The sequence below is a fragment of the Brachycentrus maculatus genome, unplaced genomic scaffold, assembly GCF_059751285.1.
Source record: "Brachycentrus maculatus isolate JH-2025_06_01 unplaced genomic scaffold, ASM5975128v1 h1tg001305l, whole genome shotgun sequence".
NCBI lineage: Eukaryota > Metazoa > Arthropoda > Insecta > Trichoptera > Brachycentridae > Brachycentrus > Brachycentrus maculatus.
Genome location: NW_028281971.1, coordinates 69,795 through 83,760, shown reverse-complemented (window position 1 = coordinate 83,760; position 13,966 = coordinate 69,795). Strand labels below are relative to the sequence as shown.

Sequence of the window (13,966 nt, the reverse complement as noted above, 5' to 3'; positions counted from 1 at the left end):
ACGTACGTATGCATAACGTTGATTTTGTGAGCATGTCGATGAAGCGAAGATTAGTTTTAGCATCAAAGGAAAGGAAAAAAAGGAAAAAAAATCTGCGAAGGGCATTAATTCCGATTACTGCGAATAATTCATTCAAGTCTTTACATTCTTGACACATGAGAATAGTATTTTATATCGACAAATTTCCCGATTATTTTTTTTAATACGTGAAGAGAAATATGGTATTCTAGATATCTATATAGTGTAGGTACACATTAATTACTGAGGTGTTTGCATTCCATGCATTGAAGTGTAAAATTCAGAATAAAATTAAATTTAAGTCATAACAGACTTTGCTTAAGGTCTATACAAACTATGTATATTTTGTCCTCAGTATTATTAATATTTAAAGCATTTACTTTGTGGTTAGCAATTTTTATTATTATATATGTATATTTTTTTTACAAAAATATTACTATGATTAAATAAAACACTTGTTTTTATACCACTTGAGTTTTATTAAAGATTACTAGTTTCAGAAGCTAAACTTCCATCATTCAGGTCTGAATAAAAACTGTGTTTAAAACTAAAATAAGAACTAAAAACAAGTGTTTTATTTAATCATTGTAATATGTCTTACCACAAAGTTAATGCCGAAACAATAAAAAAAATGTTACTAATATTAGTTTATAACCACTCACTGAGATTATGTCTACCGATTTCGGTCTTGTAGGGATTGTCCTGACGAAGAGTCGGGTACGTCTCGAAACCGGTAGATATAAAAATCTCGGTGAGTGGTTATATACTAATATTACTAAGAATTTTGTATATTTTTTTTATTAAATTATGTTCATATCTTCTTATGTTCATATATTAAGTTGTCTTTGCTTCTAAACAATTGATTTTTAAAAAATATAAAGCTCCGTTTCAATTATTGAACTACGATGAAGCGGTTTAAAATTTGTATATTTATAAAAATAAAACTAATCGCTTGATTAGATTTAGAGAAAAGCCCCCATCTGTCTCCCAGTATGACCACCAACAACTACAAAAATGATAACCTTTTATTCCATTTTTGGATTTGACTCACGAATTATGATCATAATATACTTGGCCTGTTCAATTAAAACGTAGACTGACGTCATAAAACAAAATGTACTTTATTAAGAAATTACATATCTGGGTCCTCTTCAAAATATGAATTCATATCTTCGACGCACACACTTTTCCAAGCGCTGTTTCCACTTTTGAAAACAGTCCTAAAACGCTTCTTTTGTGATGTCTTTCAGCTCCTTCGTCGCATTTGAGACGATTCCTGAGGTCGAGGGATCTCGGAAATAGTCTCAAATCGTCTTCCTTTCAAAGTTCTTTAGAGTTTGAGGAATAAGAAGAAGTCAAAAGGAGCGATGAGTAGGAATAACAGCGATTGCGTGTTCTCCAATCTCAAAAGACCTTTGATAAGAAGAAAAATTGAGATGATTCCCGATATTAAATCAAATGCAAAGAAGAAGCTGAAGGACATCACAAAAGAAGCCTTTCAGGACTATTTCCAAAAGTGAAAACACCTTTGGGATAAGTGTGCGCGTCGGAGAAATGAATACTTTACAGTGAACCCATATGTAACTTCTAAATAAAGTACATTTTGTTTTATGACGTCTCTTATTATCGAATAGGCCACGTATAAAGAAGACTTCATAAATACTAGACATCGTATAAATCTTCTTCTTCATCTTCTTCCTCTTTATTTAGGACTATGTCCTGTCGTTCTTCGGTCCGCTCCTGGGAGGTGGAAGACCAGCTATCTTTCCATCGTTTAGGTGGTCTTCCTGGGCGTTTGATCACGCTTATGCTGCTGTTCGCTGTTATCCTCAACACTCGATCCGAACTCGCTCTTCGCACATGATTTCTCCAGAAACGTCTTCTTTCTCTTCCCCGTCGCACGATCTTCAACATATCAGATTTTACTTATTTCAGAGTTTCTTACTCTGTCGCGAAGTGTTAGGCCTGCAATGGGTCGTAGAGTCTTTATTTCGGATGTCCTAAGAAGGCCTTTTGTTCTCGTGGTGTCGGCTCTTGTTTCTGTGCCGTATGTCATGATCATATAAATACTTTTGGTAAATAATCGATTAAATAAACACCTCGTCAATCCGATGCGGTGTCCGACCCCGGAAAGGGGTCATGAAAGATTTATAAGAAATACATACAAACAATGTATCTTTACAGTAATAAACTTGAAAACACAGTAATCTCTTCATTATGAGTCAGATAAGATAACGTGTTTTCTTTGGCTGCCTACATAATATCAGCACAAATGAGTCACTTCATAGGTCAATCAACATTTAACAATAATCTGTTAGTATTGTGAATATGGAGTAGCCAAACATTTATAGCTCTGCTAATATAATAACTACGTAATAAGTTTATCGACATTTTATTTTATTATTTAAGGCATTAGGGATGTGGTGCTATACAAGAATACTTCGAAAAGTTAAATGCAATTTACATATTTAATATATATATATATATATATATATATATATATATATATATATATATATATATATATATATATATATATATATATATATATATATATATATATATATGACCTGGACCTAAAAAGCAGAACCAAACACCTTACCTTCATAGAATTTACCATCAAAATAACACCCATAATAAATGAAAATAATAGGAGGAACAGTATGTTTCGCTATTTTCTTTATTTCTAATATAATTTATCAAACTAGGTCGTAATGTATTTATTCTTAGTTTGTTGAGAATTGTTTAGATATCATATATCAAATTTAATCATATAATAGATATAAACCATTTCTTATCTATTTATTATCGCGATGTCTTTTGTAGAACGCATTCCTCTCGTATCAATTGCTTACTTCTTAGAATGGTGCATTGTATTCCAGTGTGAGAATTACTAAAACATCATACTGAAATTTCCCTATAATTGTTAATTTAATATATTCTTCATTATACACCTACTTATCTTCAATGTCCTTATTTAATATGTGTCTGAGCAAAGGCTAATATTTTCTTGTATTGATTAATGTAGTTCGTACGTTGTTGGTCTAGCTCCCAGCTTTAATGTTAAATCAATGTAAACGCAACTATGTTTCGTTTTGATCAACGAAATATCAACGACAATTTTACATTATTCCATATTTCCTTCACTTTCTTATGCCTTCGTTCATTCAAAAACCGTCACATTGAGAAATAATTATTGTTTTTCTTAAAATTCCTATGTATAACTATTTGTATAATATAATTATTTGTCTCTGAAATATTATATACGCGGTACTTAAGTAGGTAACTAACCATCACGCCGCTCTCCGCAGAGGTAGGCAGAGAGAATAGAACGCTACAACACTGTCGTTGTAACTTTTCTTCGCCCCTTCGATGCATTCGGCATCATTTTCAAACACCGTATTTTAAGAAATAGTGGTATTTACTAAGTAAAACATTCATTAAAAATGGATAGATTTTACCACAATGTGACTGCCGAATCAATTAATGGAATAATGACTAGTTTCGGAAACTTACATATTTTACTTCCATAGTCTGGTCTAAATATAGACTTAACATGTTTTTATTTATGCCTGAAGATGGAAGCATAGCTTCCGAAACTAGTTTTTTTATTTTAAAAAAATACTCAAGTGGTAAAAAACAAGTGTTTTCCTTTTATAATTTTATGTCCTACCACAAAGCGAATGCCGAAACAATAAATAAAAATCCATCTCAACACACCTTTCTTGATTTTAACGATAATTCTTATCTTAGCCATGTGAACAATGCAAGTAATAAGTCTAACACGCGGTACTAATTATAAAAATTGAGACGTATTATGGTACATTGACAGGCTGCATTTTTCGTTATTGCGTAAGTGATATTTAATATGGACATCTTCATATAGAAAGAGAAAGATATGCAAGTCTAGATATATACAGGGCTTATGACCTATCATAGGCTGGTTAGAATGATCATTGTATACATGTGTAACATGCACCATTCTAAATGTAATTAACACCTTTTAATTTACACCTTCTTTCACACGTGAGTTCTCGGCACCACCTATGGTTGATTTGAGTAAATTTGTATTATTTAACAAGTACTTTCATGAAATGTATGTAAGATTCATCGCAAATTATTTTACGTGAGCTCAGGCGTAAACGTGATTTTAATTTTTCAAATTAAAAAAAGTTTAATAAAAATTGACAAATATGTTTCAAAAATTTAAATTTTCAGCCGTCTCCTAAAATTTAATATAATTCTTGAAGAGTCATATATACAATTCATTTACTCTTCATATTCTTATTTTAATACATATGTTGATATGTTTAATTTGTTTATTAACTTAATATAAATAACTCCTAGGTAGAAAAACCCAAATTTGTGAACAATGATTTCGACAAACACGAAATATTATGAACGTGAAATCTTATTTATATGATAGAATAAACCTACTAAAATACCGACACTAAAACACATACATACTAATGTAAAGTAAAATATTATATGATAGACGATAAAAAAATATGCGCATTTCTTTCCAAATATGCCGACCGACTTTAGTAGGTAGGTATACAATAGTTTGTTCAAAATGCAGGCGCAATATTATTGCGTGTTAGTAATTTTGCAAGGCGATATTTTGCTTTGCGACATGAACTAAAGATTAAGGCGACACTTTGAATAATAAAACATCGAATGACTTTCCATTGCTTATTCCGGAGGCACGTCCAATCCTTGATTCCCCGAACATAATATCATGCATGTAGGAGTTAGTATGAATGTGACTCATACACAACATATCGTTCACTCCTTTCAAGAACGTCATAAATCAAAATTCGTCAATTTTCAGTTGTGCATGTTTTCGGAATGCCCAGAAAATGTACTATATCCCAGCAAAAGCGGCATATTTTTAACTTAATATTTACCCGCTCCAGCGCAGAAAGTGTTGTTTTTGCATTTTGAAGAAAAGGTATTGTTTCATTATTTTTTTTAAATAAACTAAATATTTTTCAAATGGAGAAAAAAACATCAGGTTTTACTTTAAAAGATCTGTTGCACAGTAAAAAGTTCAGTAAGTGGCTTGATATTTATTTTTAACACATTGTATTATATTTTTAAACTTTAAAAACGTTCTCCTGAAAAATCAAGTTTTTTGATTTATGACGTTCTTGAAAGGAGTGAGCGATATGTTACATAATAAAGAAGTAGTAGAGGTATAATACATTATTAAAATAAATAAATAAATTTACAATAAAGAAATATTATACCAATACTCATTTTTAAAATAAATTTCTCGTGAATCTAGAATCAGAGAACACGAATTATGTTTAAGAGATAATATTTTTTTAGAGTTCACTAATTATTTTCGCCTCCGTAGGGTCAGCATGCTGACTTCCGTTCTAGAGGTCCCGGGCTCGATTCCCGGGGGGGGGAGTCATATAAATATACGTGATATTTTCACTTTAATATTTATTCAATATTACCCTGAACTGGTACGTAAAACGGAAGGTTAATCATATTTCCTTCATGTATTAACGATCAAGATAACAACGCATTTATGTGACGCAGTGCCCTTTGCACCGTCGGGTGTGGATAAGGGTTTGAAAAAATCGTTTGATAGATAACAATCACACATTTAACAAAAATAATATTTTTAAAATATTAAGAAAAGTCATAAACTGCAACATTTTAAAACAATAGCAGCAATTCATAAAAATATATGTAGTTGTGAATGCATAATTGACAATTTTACTTTGACTTAAACCTCCCCTATTATCTATACTCCCAGTGATAAAATTAATTCTCAAAATAATAATTAAAAAAGAAAGAAACAGCTCCCCCCTTTTCAACATTCCAAAAACAAAACTCTGAAATTTAGAAATAGATTCCGTTACAGTATTAGAAAATGATGCAAATTGCATCGAAACACGTATCACAATAGATTTGAAAAATGCATAGATATTACCACAAAGTAACTTCCGAATCAGTTAATGAAAATAATATAAAAAACAACAATAATAATTATGGAAAACGCATATAAAACGTTATATAAAACTTAAAGATCACCTTACCTTACATAATTGACTGTCAAATAACACTATTCTTTATGTTCCAGTGCCATTTGCACCATCGGGTGCATATAAAGATAAGAAGAAGGAAAATACGATTTAACGAAGGCAATTCGCTATAATTTTCGGACAGTAAATCGATATTCCTTCTTCTTCTTAACTTCTTTTTTAGTGTAAGAGTAAAATATTTTAAATATTTCTTTACAAAATAAAAATAAAAAATAAAAATATCCCAAGTACAGTATACTGTAGCTCTACTCTTAAATAGCCACCTATTGTCGAAAAGCGAAACTTTATCCAGAGTTTTTACTCATAATGAACTACATGTATAAGATCGGTAAGAATTATCAAAAGTCAAGAGACTTGAGTTTGGTTTGAATATTCGCTAACTTTCTTGCCGAAAAACCGTCGAATGGAGATTTAAAAATATAATTTCCAAATATCATATTTATGTTATTTTTACCATTAAATGTTTTTTTTTAATTTATTACATAAATTTAAAGCCTTTTTTTGCTTGCCTTGATATGTATAAAAAAATATATATTCACTCGGGGGTTATTAAAATATAATATTCGTGCGATATTACAAATGCAATGTTGTAATATTATTATTCTTTATTTAATTAATATAGTTACAAAAAATATTAGAAATTAATTCATTTGCTATATTTAGACATTTCTACATATAACCTATCTTATGCTAGTTACGCTCTGCCACTCCAAAAAGAGATAAAGCTCTTCTGCTTGGAGAGGGACTTATCCTCAATGTTTATTGTTTTTACATAATTAATGAAAAATGTATTTTTTTTCTTTGTGTTTAAATGTTTTTTTTTTATTATTTTTTACTTATATTTTAATACTTTTATTCTATAAATACATAACAGATACCTGTCAAAGTCGATTGATGACTAATTTACCCAACCCAGCATCTAGATCAATTACATAATTTTTTGTTGATTGATTGATTACACTGATACATAGATTACCTTAACTGTAAATGCTTCAATTTTACTTTTCAAAATCATTGTTTTATTATGTAAAATATTATGTAACCATTAGTCAACGTTCAGCTGTCGAAATGACCCCTCAATTCCAAATAATGTTTCAGCTGTTTTTGGTTTTCCTGGCCTCTTGCTCTCATCACTCCGGAACTTCGCGTTCTCCAAGAACCACTCCCTCTTACTTTCCAACCTTCCCTTCCAGTAATCTATCAAAACAATTAAATAATCAAAAAGTATACTATATAATCTTTTTAAATACATCATTAGCAAATAATTATTTTCATAATGGTTCCTATAAGAAAACGTCCATAAATCGAGTGAAGCCTACCAGAGTACTGCAGAACTGCTCCAAATGCAAACATGCTTTTTTACTTTTTTGCAAAAATGTAAGTACACTACTCGAGACGTATTCGTCTCTTTTTCAGGACAATCAATATTTTAATATGCTTTTCAATGGGCATTTGTTCACAGAAGGGAGGACCATGTTTTGATGTAACAGAATACTTAAATAGCATCGTCGATATTACGTCATCAGTATTATGCCATTTTAATTGATATTTCAACAAACATGTAGAGAAATATGAAAGTCATTTGTATGATTAACAGCAATATTTGTGTACTAAGATTTGGACATACTTGTGATATTGTTAATGATGTCAATTACCTATAATACTCTGGATTGATCCACCATCTCCACCATACTCAGCCGGTAAGATGTCCTTCGGAATATATTTTTGGAGATCTTCCATATCACTGTGCATAAAAATCTGCAATAATTATATCACGTTTATTAATTTAAGATATTCACTTAGAGCTTCTCGATCAGTTTTTCAAATATGACATATCATAGATATCTGTTCTTTGAATACAAATATGTTTATTTAGGGGTCTAATTGTATTTATAGCAAACTATTGCTGCTGTTGGTTTTACTTGAAAAGAAATAAAATAATAAAAATATTTCACCCTGTTTCTGCTTTTTTCATTCATAAATGACTTAAAGAGGCCAAAAATAGTTTCAACTCCAGAAGGTGAGTTGACGTGATGTGTTCCTTTATCCCTGATAGGTAACGCATCCTGGAAATATAATTATTACTCAACATTCAAAAGTCATACAAGAAAATAAAATTATAAAATACTTTTTTGACATCTCAACATAAAAGAAGAAGAATATGGTCAGAGTATATTCAAAACTTACGAACTGTCATAGACTGGTCAAGTGATAACTTTACATACGTGCAATATTCACCATTCTACCCATGATTCTACCAATTCACACATATACGATCCATCTCATGACGTTCCGTGATTCTGTTCACAATAGCCATAAATGATTGGATTTAAAAATCTTTGAATATTCCACGTATGTAAATGATCACTTCACCAGCCTCTGATGGGTCGTAAGCCCTGAAAATACCCAGGATTCCATATTCTTCTTCATCTGTGTTGTGATGTCAAAAGTGTAAAATAACTCTAAGAGGAAAAAACCGGATTTGTAAACAAGTATTTGGACGCTCTCAAAATGTTGTGAACATAAAACTTAACGTTTAGTGTTCGTTCCTTCTTTGGGCATATTACCAGGACGAACGAGGATAATCTCAAGATGCGAGCAGTAACAAATACAGTAGTTTTAAGTATTTATTTAGTCTTTAAATAGAAGCTTTTTGATTTAAATAGAAGATTTACGTTATAATTAAGCTTTTGATATTTATAGAAAATTTTCAATCTTAATTAATTCGAAAATTACCTGACCGGATACAACCATCTTTTTTATTGTTCCTGGAGTCATTTGGGTAAAGTGTCCCATCGTGACGTTTTTCAAGTCTATGATGTACCGATTACCCGCGATGGTTGTGTGATCGTCCTCGAGTAGGAGCAAGTCTGTGAGCATGTTGGTAAGTCCCATCGTTTCCAAGACGTTGAACTTACTGGAGTCGTAGGAACCAGGACGAATTATAACCACCCGTGTGCCAGAAGGGCCCGTAGCTTTGGGGAGAACCAAAGTAACTCTGAAAATATAAATATTAAAACCAATCGAAATCACGCATTAAAAAAAATTGTTGAAAATTAATTTACTGATCAAATTATGAGCTAAAATAAATTGCAAATTGTGTTTTCGAGCGTTTCTCGAGTATGTGAATATAATCCAGGAATCGGACCTCGCATACAAAAGGATAGAATCTCTGCTAAATAAAAGCTTTCTTCATCCCACTATAGATGGCTTTTGTGTACTCGCGCATTCTGTGTTACGAATTTGATATGTAAAAAAATTCAAAAATTGAATAGTTTGGTTGTTAATCATGGGTAGAATTAGTGAATGTTACACGTGTGTAAAGTGATCACTTAACCAAGCTTAAGACAATCGTGAGTTCTGTGAATGCCCTTATTTCCATATTCTTCTACATTTTTTTTAACTGTCTAAAAATTAAGCCCAGCATACGATAAACCGCAACATCAATTTCATTGAGCCCAGGTAACATTTGATGTAATTGAAATTTTAGCTTAAAACACAAAGAAAAGAGTTTAAAAAAATATATAATGGTTTTAAAATAACATAATATTCCAATTTGTATTCTAAAAATCAATATGTATTCTCAAAATAATAAAAGTTTACCAAATGCAGCCGAAATACGATCACCCACATAAATATTGGACAAAACGATATCTGATAGGTATTCGAGTGGTATATATGATAAATAAAGGTGTGTTAACATATTTGTACATGTGAAACGAATGAGTGAGGAAAGATCGGTAAAACAAATTTACGAAGCCGCTGTAGTTGGAAATAAATCCCGAGTTCGATTCCTAGGGGGACGAAACAATAATATTTTATTCTTATCTTCATTTGATATTCCTGAACCGGTACCTTAAGCTTAGGACTTGGTGATTTGAAAGTCCAATGTGACCTTGCCTTTATATGATCAATTATCAATTGGATGCATTGCCCTATGCACCATTGAGTGCGGATAAAAGTCAGTAGTATAGATATATTTATGAACAAAACATATGACTTTTATTGATATCTCAACCGAAATGAGGATGTTTCTGAGAAGAAAATCATAGATCGTAAGAATGGTTAATACCCAAACTTCTATTATTATTTGTCTTGTTATTTGCTTGTAATATTTAATGAAGTATTTTTGTACGAAGATTCCAATAACAAAAAATAATACATATTTGTATAAATTAAGATTTTTTCAAATTAAATAATGCAGCACTTATATTTCAAATGTTTCACATTATTACTAAATACGTCAGCCTTTTTTATTCATCAGCGTCGCAGACTGTGTAATATTTCATGCATATTTTTTATCAGCAACCAATATGTATTTTCTTCATTTCATAGGACTTTGATAACTCACTTATGATATTTAAATTGTTTTCCTTGAAAATGAAATGAATAAATATTATTTTCTATTTACGTCATGGACTATGAATATTTTTTTAGGAATAATTAATTCTTTGCGGTGATGGCAGTTAATATCATGCAGGTTCAAAGATTAATAACAGCATTTATTTTTAATTTAAATTTCACTCGATAAAACCATTATTTAAAATCTATTGCGACACGTGTTTAGATTTATTTTAAGATACCATATGTGAAGCTAAATCTAATTTTTTTAGTTTTTTCCGTGGGACGTTGAAGAATAAGTAAGAATTATTTCTCATTTATACGAGTTGTTACGTATATTTTTATGAACTTCTATTTGTTCAAAATATTGCAGTTTAAGACATTATTTTTTTAATTCTGTAATTATATGTATATATATTCTGTAATTGTTGTTATCTGTGCGTTTCTTATCTATTCAAAGGTAAATGAAATCTGAAAAAATATTATTTATTTCACATAGTTAAAGTCCCATTTTTATTTTGAATTTTCTGGAAGTAACACTAATCTTGAAACTTCCATATTTGAAATATAGTTCACATAAGCAATAAATATCTAATATTTTTTTTATATATTTTTTGTCATTAAAACAAAATATTTTTAGTGGAAAATGCTGGTCTATAAGTATATAATACTATCGAATATTTTTTGGTATTTTAATTTATGTTTTATTTATATATTATAAATGATTCAGAACTTCATTTTTTAAACGTTTTCTTCACATATATCGGCAGAGTTAAGAAAGGTTTCAGTAAAATATTTTAATTAAAATTGCGTCTATTATCCTTGGTTTATTACCACTAGTATATGCAGTTAGTTTTATTTTGTTAATTTCTCGGATGAATTCATTATTATTCAAGTAGATATTCGGTGCTCTATGAATCCACAAAGTGGAGGTGCCAAATCAATTCATAAAACAGAATGTATATTTACATATGTCTTGTTTTTTTTCATCATAAAATGAACTAAAGTCACAGTCACATAAAATAATCGAATCTCAAATAATTTTTATGAAAAAATTTGTTTTTTAACATTTAAACATTTTTATCAATTGAAAAAAATATGGCTATCGTCAATCATGGATGAAATGGTGATTGTTACATAATAGGGAATGTCTTTTATATTCCTATCTCAATAAAATATTTATTTGTGTTTAAATACAAAAATAAATATAACTTGATATGAATACTTCTATAAAGTGGAACAAAATTTAGCATATGTGAAATGAAACCATGAAATAATTTGATTAAAAAATAAAAAATCAAAATGAATTTTACCCTAAGCTTAACAATTCTTGTATCTTCGAATCCCTTGGATCGACCGCTGAAGATATTTCTGGAACCATCGTCCTCATGGTATAATAATTGTCCAATTTTTCTTTCGTCCTTTCTAAACTGTACTTGCATCCTCGGAGGAAAGCGATTAACCATTGGTCATCTGAAATTGAAAAATTATTCACACAATTTTCAAATTATCGTGCTTAAAGGGACTGCATTTAATTGAAAGATTTCCTCAAAAGTATTCGAGGGGACCAAGAACCATAGAGAAAGATTGGCGTCAGTATTGTGGTGTGGAAGAACACCATAATTACTTTTTCGTGAAATTCTTTTTCTTCTAGTCAAAGTCTACTCAACACGAACGTCTACAAAACCCGTCAAGAAAGAAGACTTTAATTTATAAAGCTGCATGAAGTGTATGAATACACAACATATGAAACAAAAAAATATGTTTTACCTGTTCGTGCCTTGATGTGACTTTGTTTAGCCAGCCAGTCCTTTATAGCTTGAAGATCACTAGGGATCCTATCAGGATCTTCTCCCAGTTCATCCTTCGCTATTTTAGCTAACTCAGGAGTTAGTTCTCTGATTGGCATTTTGATCAATAAATACTATTGACTTATAAAGCAACAAATCTGTAAAAAAATAAAACATTAAAACGAAAATTACATTTACAAGATCCGATGTATTAAAGAAAGGAATGAATGTCGTAAAAATTAAATATTTATTTATAAATATATGTATATATATATATATATATATATATATATATATATATATATATATATATATATATATATATATATATATATATATATATATATATATATATATATATATATATATATATATTTATATATTTAAATATATATATATATATTTATATATATATATATATATATATATATATATATATATATATATATATATATATATATATATATATATATATATATATATATATATATATATATATATATATATATATATATATATATATATATACATATATATAAATTTATACACATAAAAATTGCTGCATGTGTGTGATAAATTTCAAACTATTTTTGGAAGTAAGAAATTGAAAGAAACCTGTATTTGTAAAATATTTGTTAGGTATTCGCCTTCAAAAAAATAAAACAAAAAAATTAAGGAAATCATAATAACTCATAAAATAAGCTACCAACACTTTCTAACCACCCAGTTCATGATAAAAAATTATTAAATTTCTACCTACCTTAGTACAGATATGATACATATCCAGCCGTGGTAAGTAGCGACAACTTAGCTGGACAGGATCAAGACATTGTATTTTTGAGAATATTTTGGTTATATAATATTAGATTACCGTAAATATCAAGTTCATTCATTTTTTAAATCTTATTTAATAAATAAAAGATAAATGAATGAAAATATTGCAGTGCGACACACCTTAATATACGATACTCGCAATACGACAAAATATACAGCATTATTACGATTTATTAGAAGTATCTATATGAAGTGTTTAAGATTCTTACAAATATGCAATACAAAAACATATCCATTATCCTTATATCATGCAAACTGAATTCGTATAATTTTCTTTGTAAGTTTCATTTAAATTTGTATCGTTTAAAATATGAATGCCTTTATGATAATCAAGTTTAATGTGTATTTTTTAAGGTAAGATTTTTTTTATATATATTAATTTTAAATCAAACACAGATTTTTGAGTCTACTTACTTGTATGTTATAAACAAAAACACATAAAAAATTATATTCTGACAATTGTTTCGCCTTGTTAGGGCATTATCAAACGAATTCAGCATTCGTTTGATAATGCCCTGACAAGGCGAAACAATTATCACAATATAATTTTTATGTGTTTCTGTTAATAAAATATAAGTTAGTAGACTCAAAAAAACTGTGTTTGATTTAAAATTAATACATAAATTAAAATGGAGTTCTACAAACTAAACGCCAAATCAATAAATAAATAAATAAATAAGATTGTTTCACCTAAATTTCGAAGTAAAATAAACGTAACATTTGTTATCTCTTGTAAAAAAAAAAAAATGTTGAAGCGTCACTAACCTTGATCCAACCTATAGCAAAAGAATATGTCGGTTGACAGGTGTGGATAAACTACTAGCCGTTATATCTGTCGTTGCACAACTAAAAATAATGCCACTAAAATGGGAAATAAATTCTTATCCTTATCTACAATAGTATTGATTATATGAACATCATCAA

The 13,966-nt window shown here is 29.3% G+C and overlaps 1 protein-coding gene across 1 annotated transcript; it reads right to left on the bottom strand.

Moving 5' to 3' along the window:
* Window positions 1-6,892: 6,892 nt before the first annotated feature.
* Window positions 6,893-13,890, bottom strand: LOC148299156 (retinol-binding protein pinta-like). The gene is made up of 7 exons (XM_088276336.1): window positions 13,808-13,890; window positions 12,189-12,366; window positions 11,732-11,891; window positions 8,814-9,075; window positions 8,033-8,143; window positions 7,733-7,835; window positions 6,893-7,274 (listed from the first exon to the last, which is right to left on the bottom strand). The coding sequence occupies exons 2-7, from the start codon at window positions 12,325-12,327 to the stop codon at window positions 7,123-7,125; spliced, it is 927 nt and encodes a 308-aa protein (XP_088132462.1). The 5' UTR covers window positions 12,328-12,366; window positions 13,808-13,890; the 3' UTR covers window positions 6,893-7,122.
* Between the last annotated feature and the right edge of the window lie 76 nt (window positions 13,891-13,966).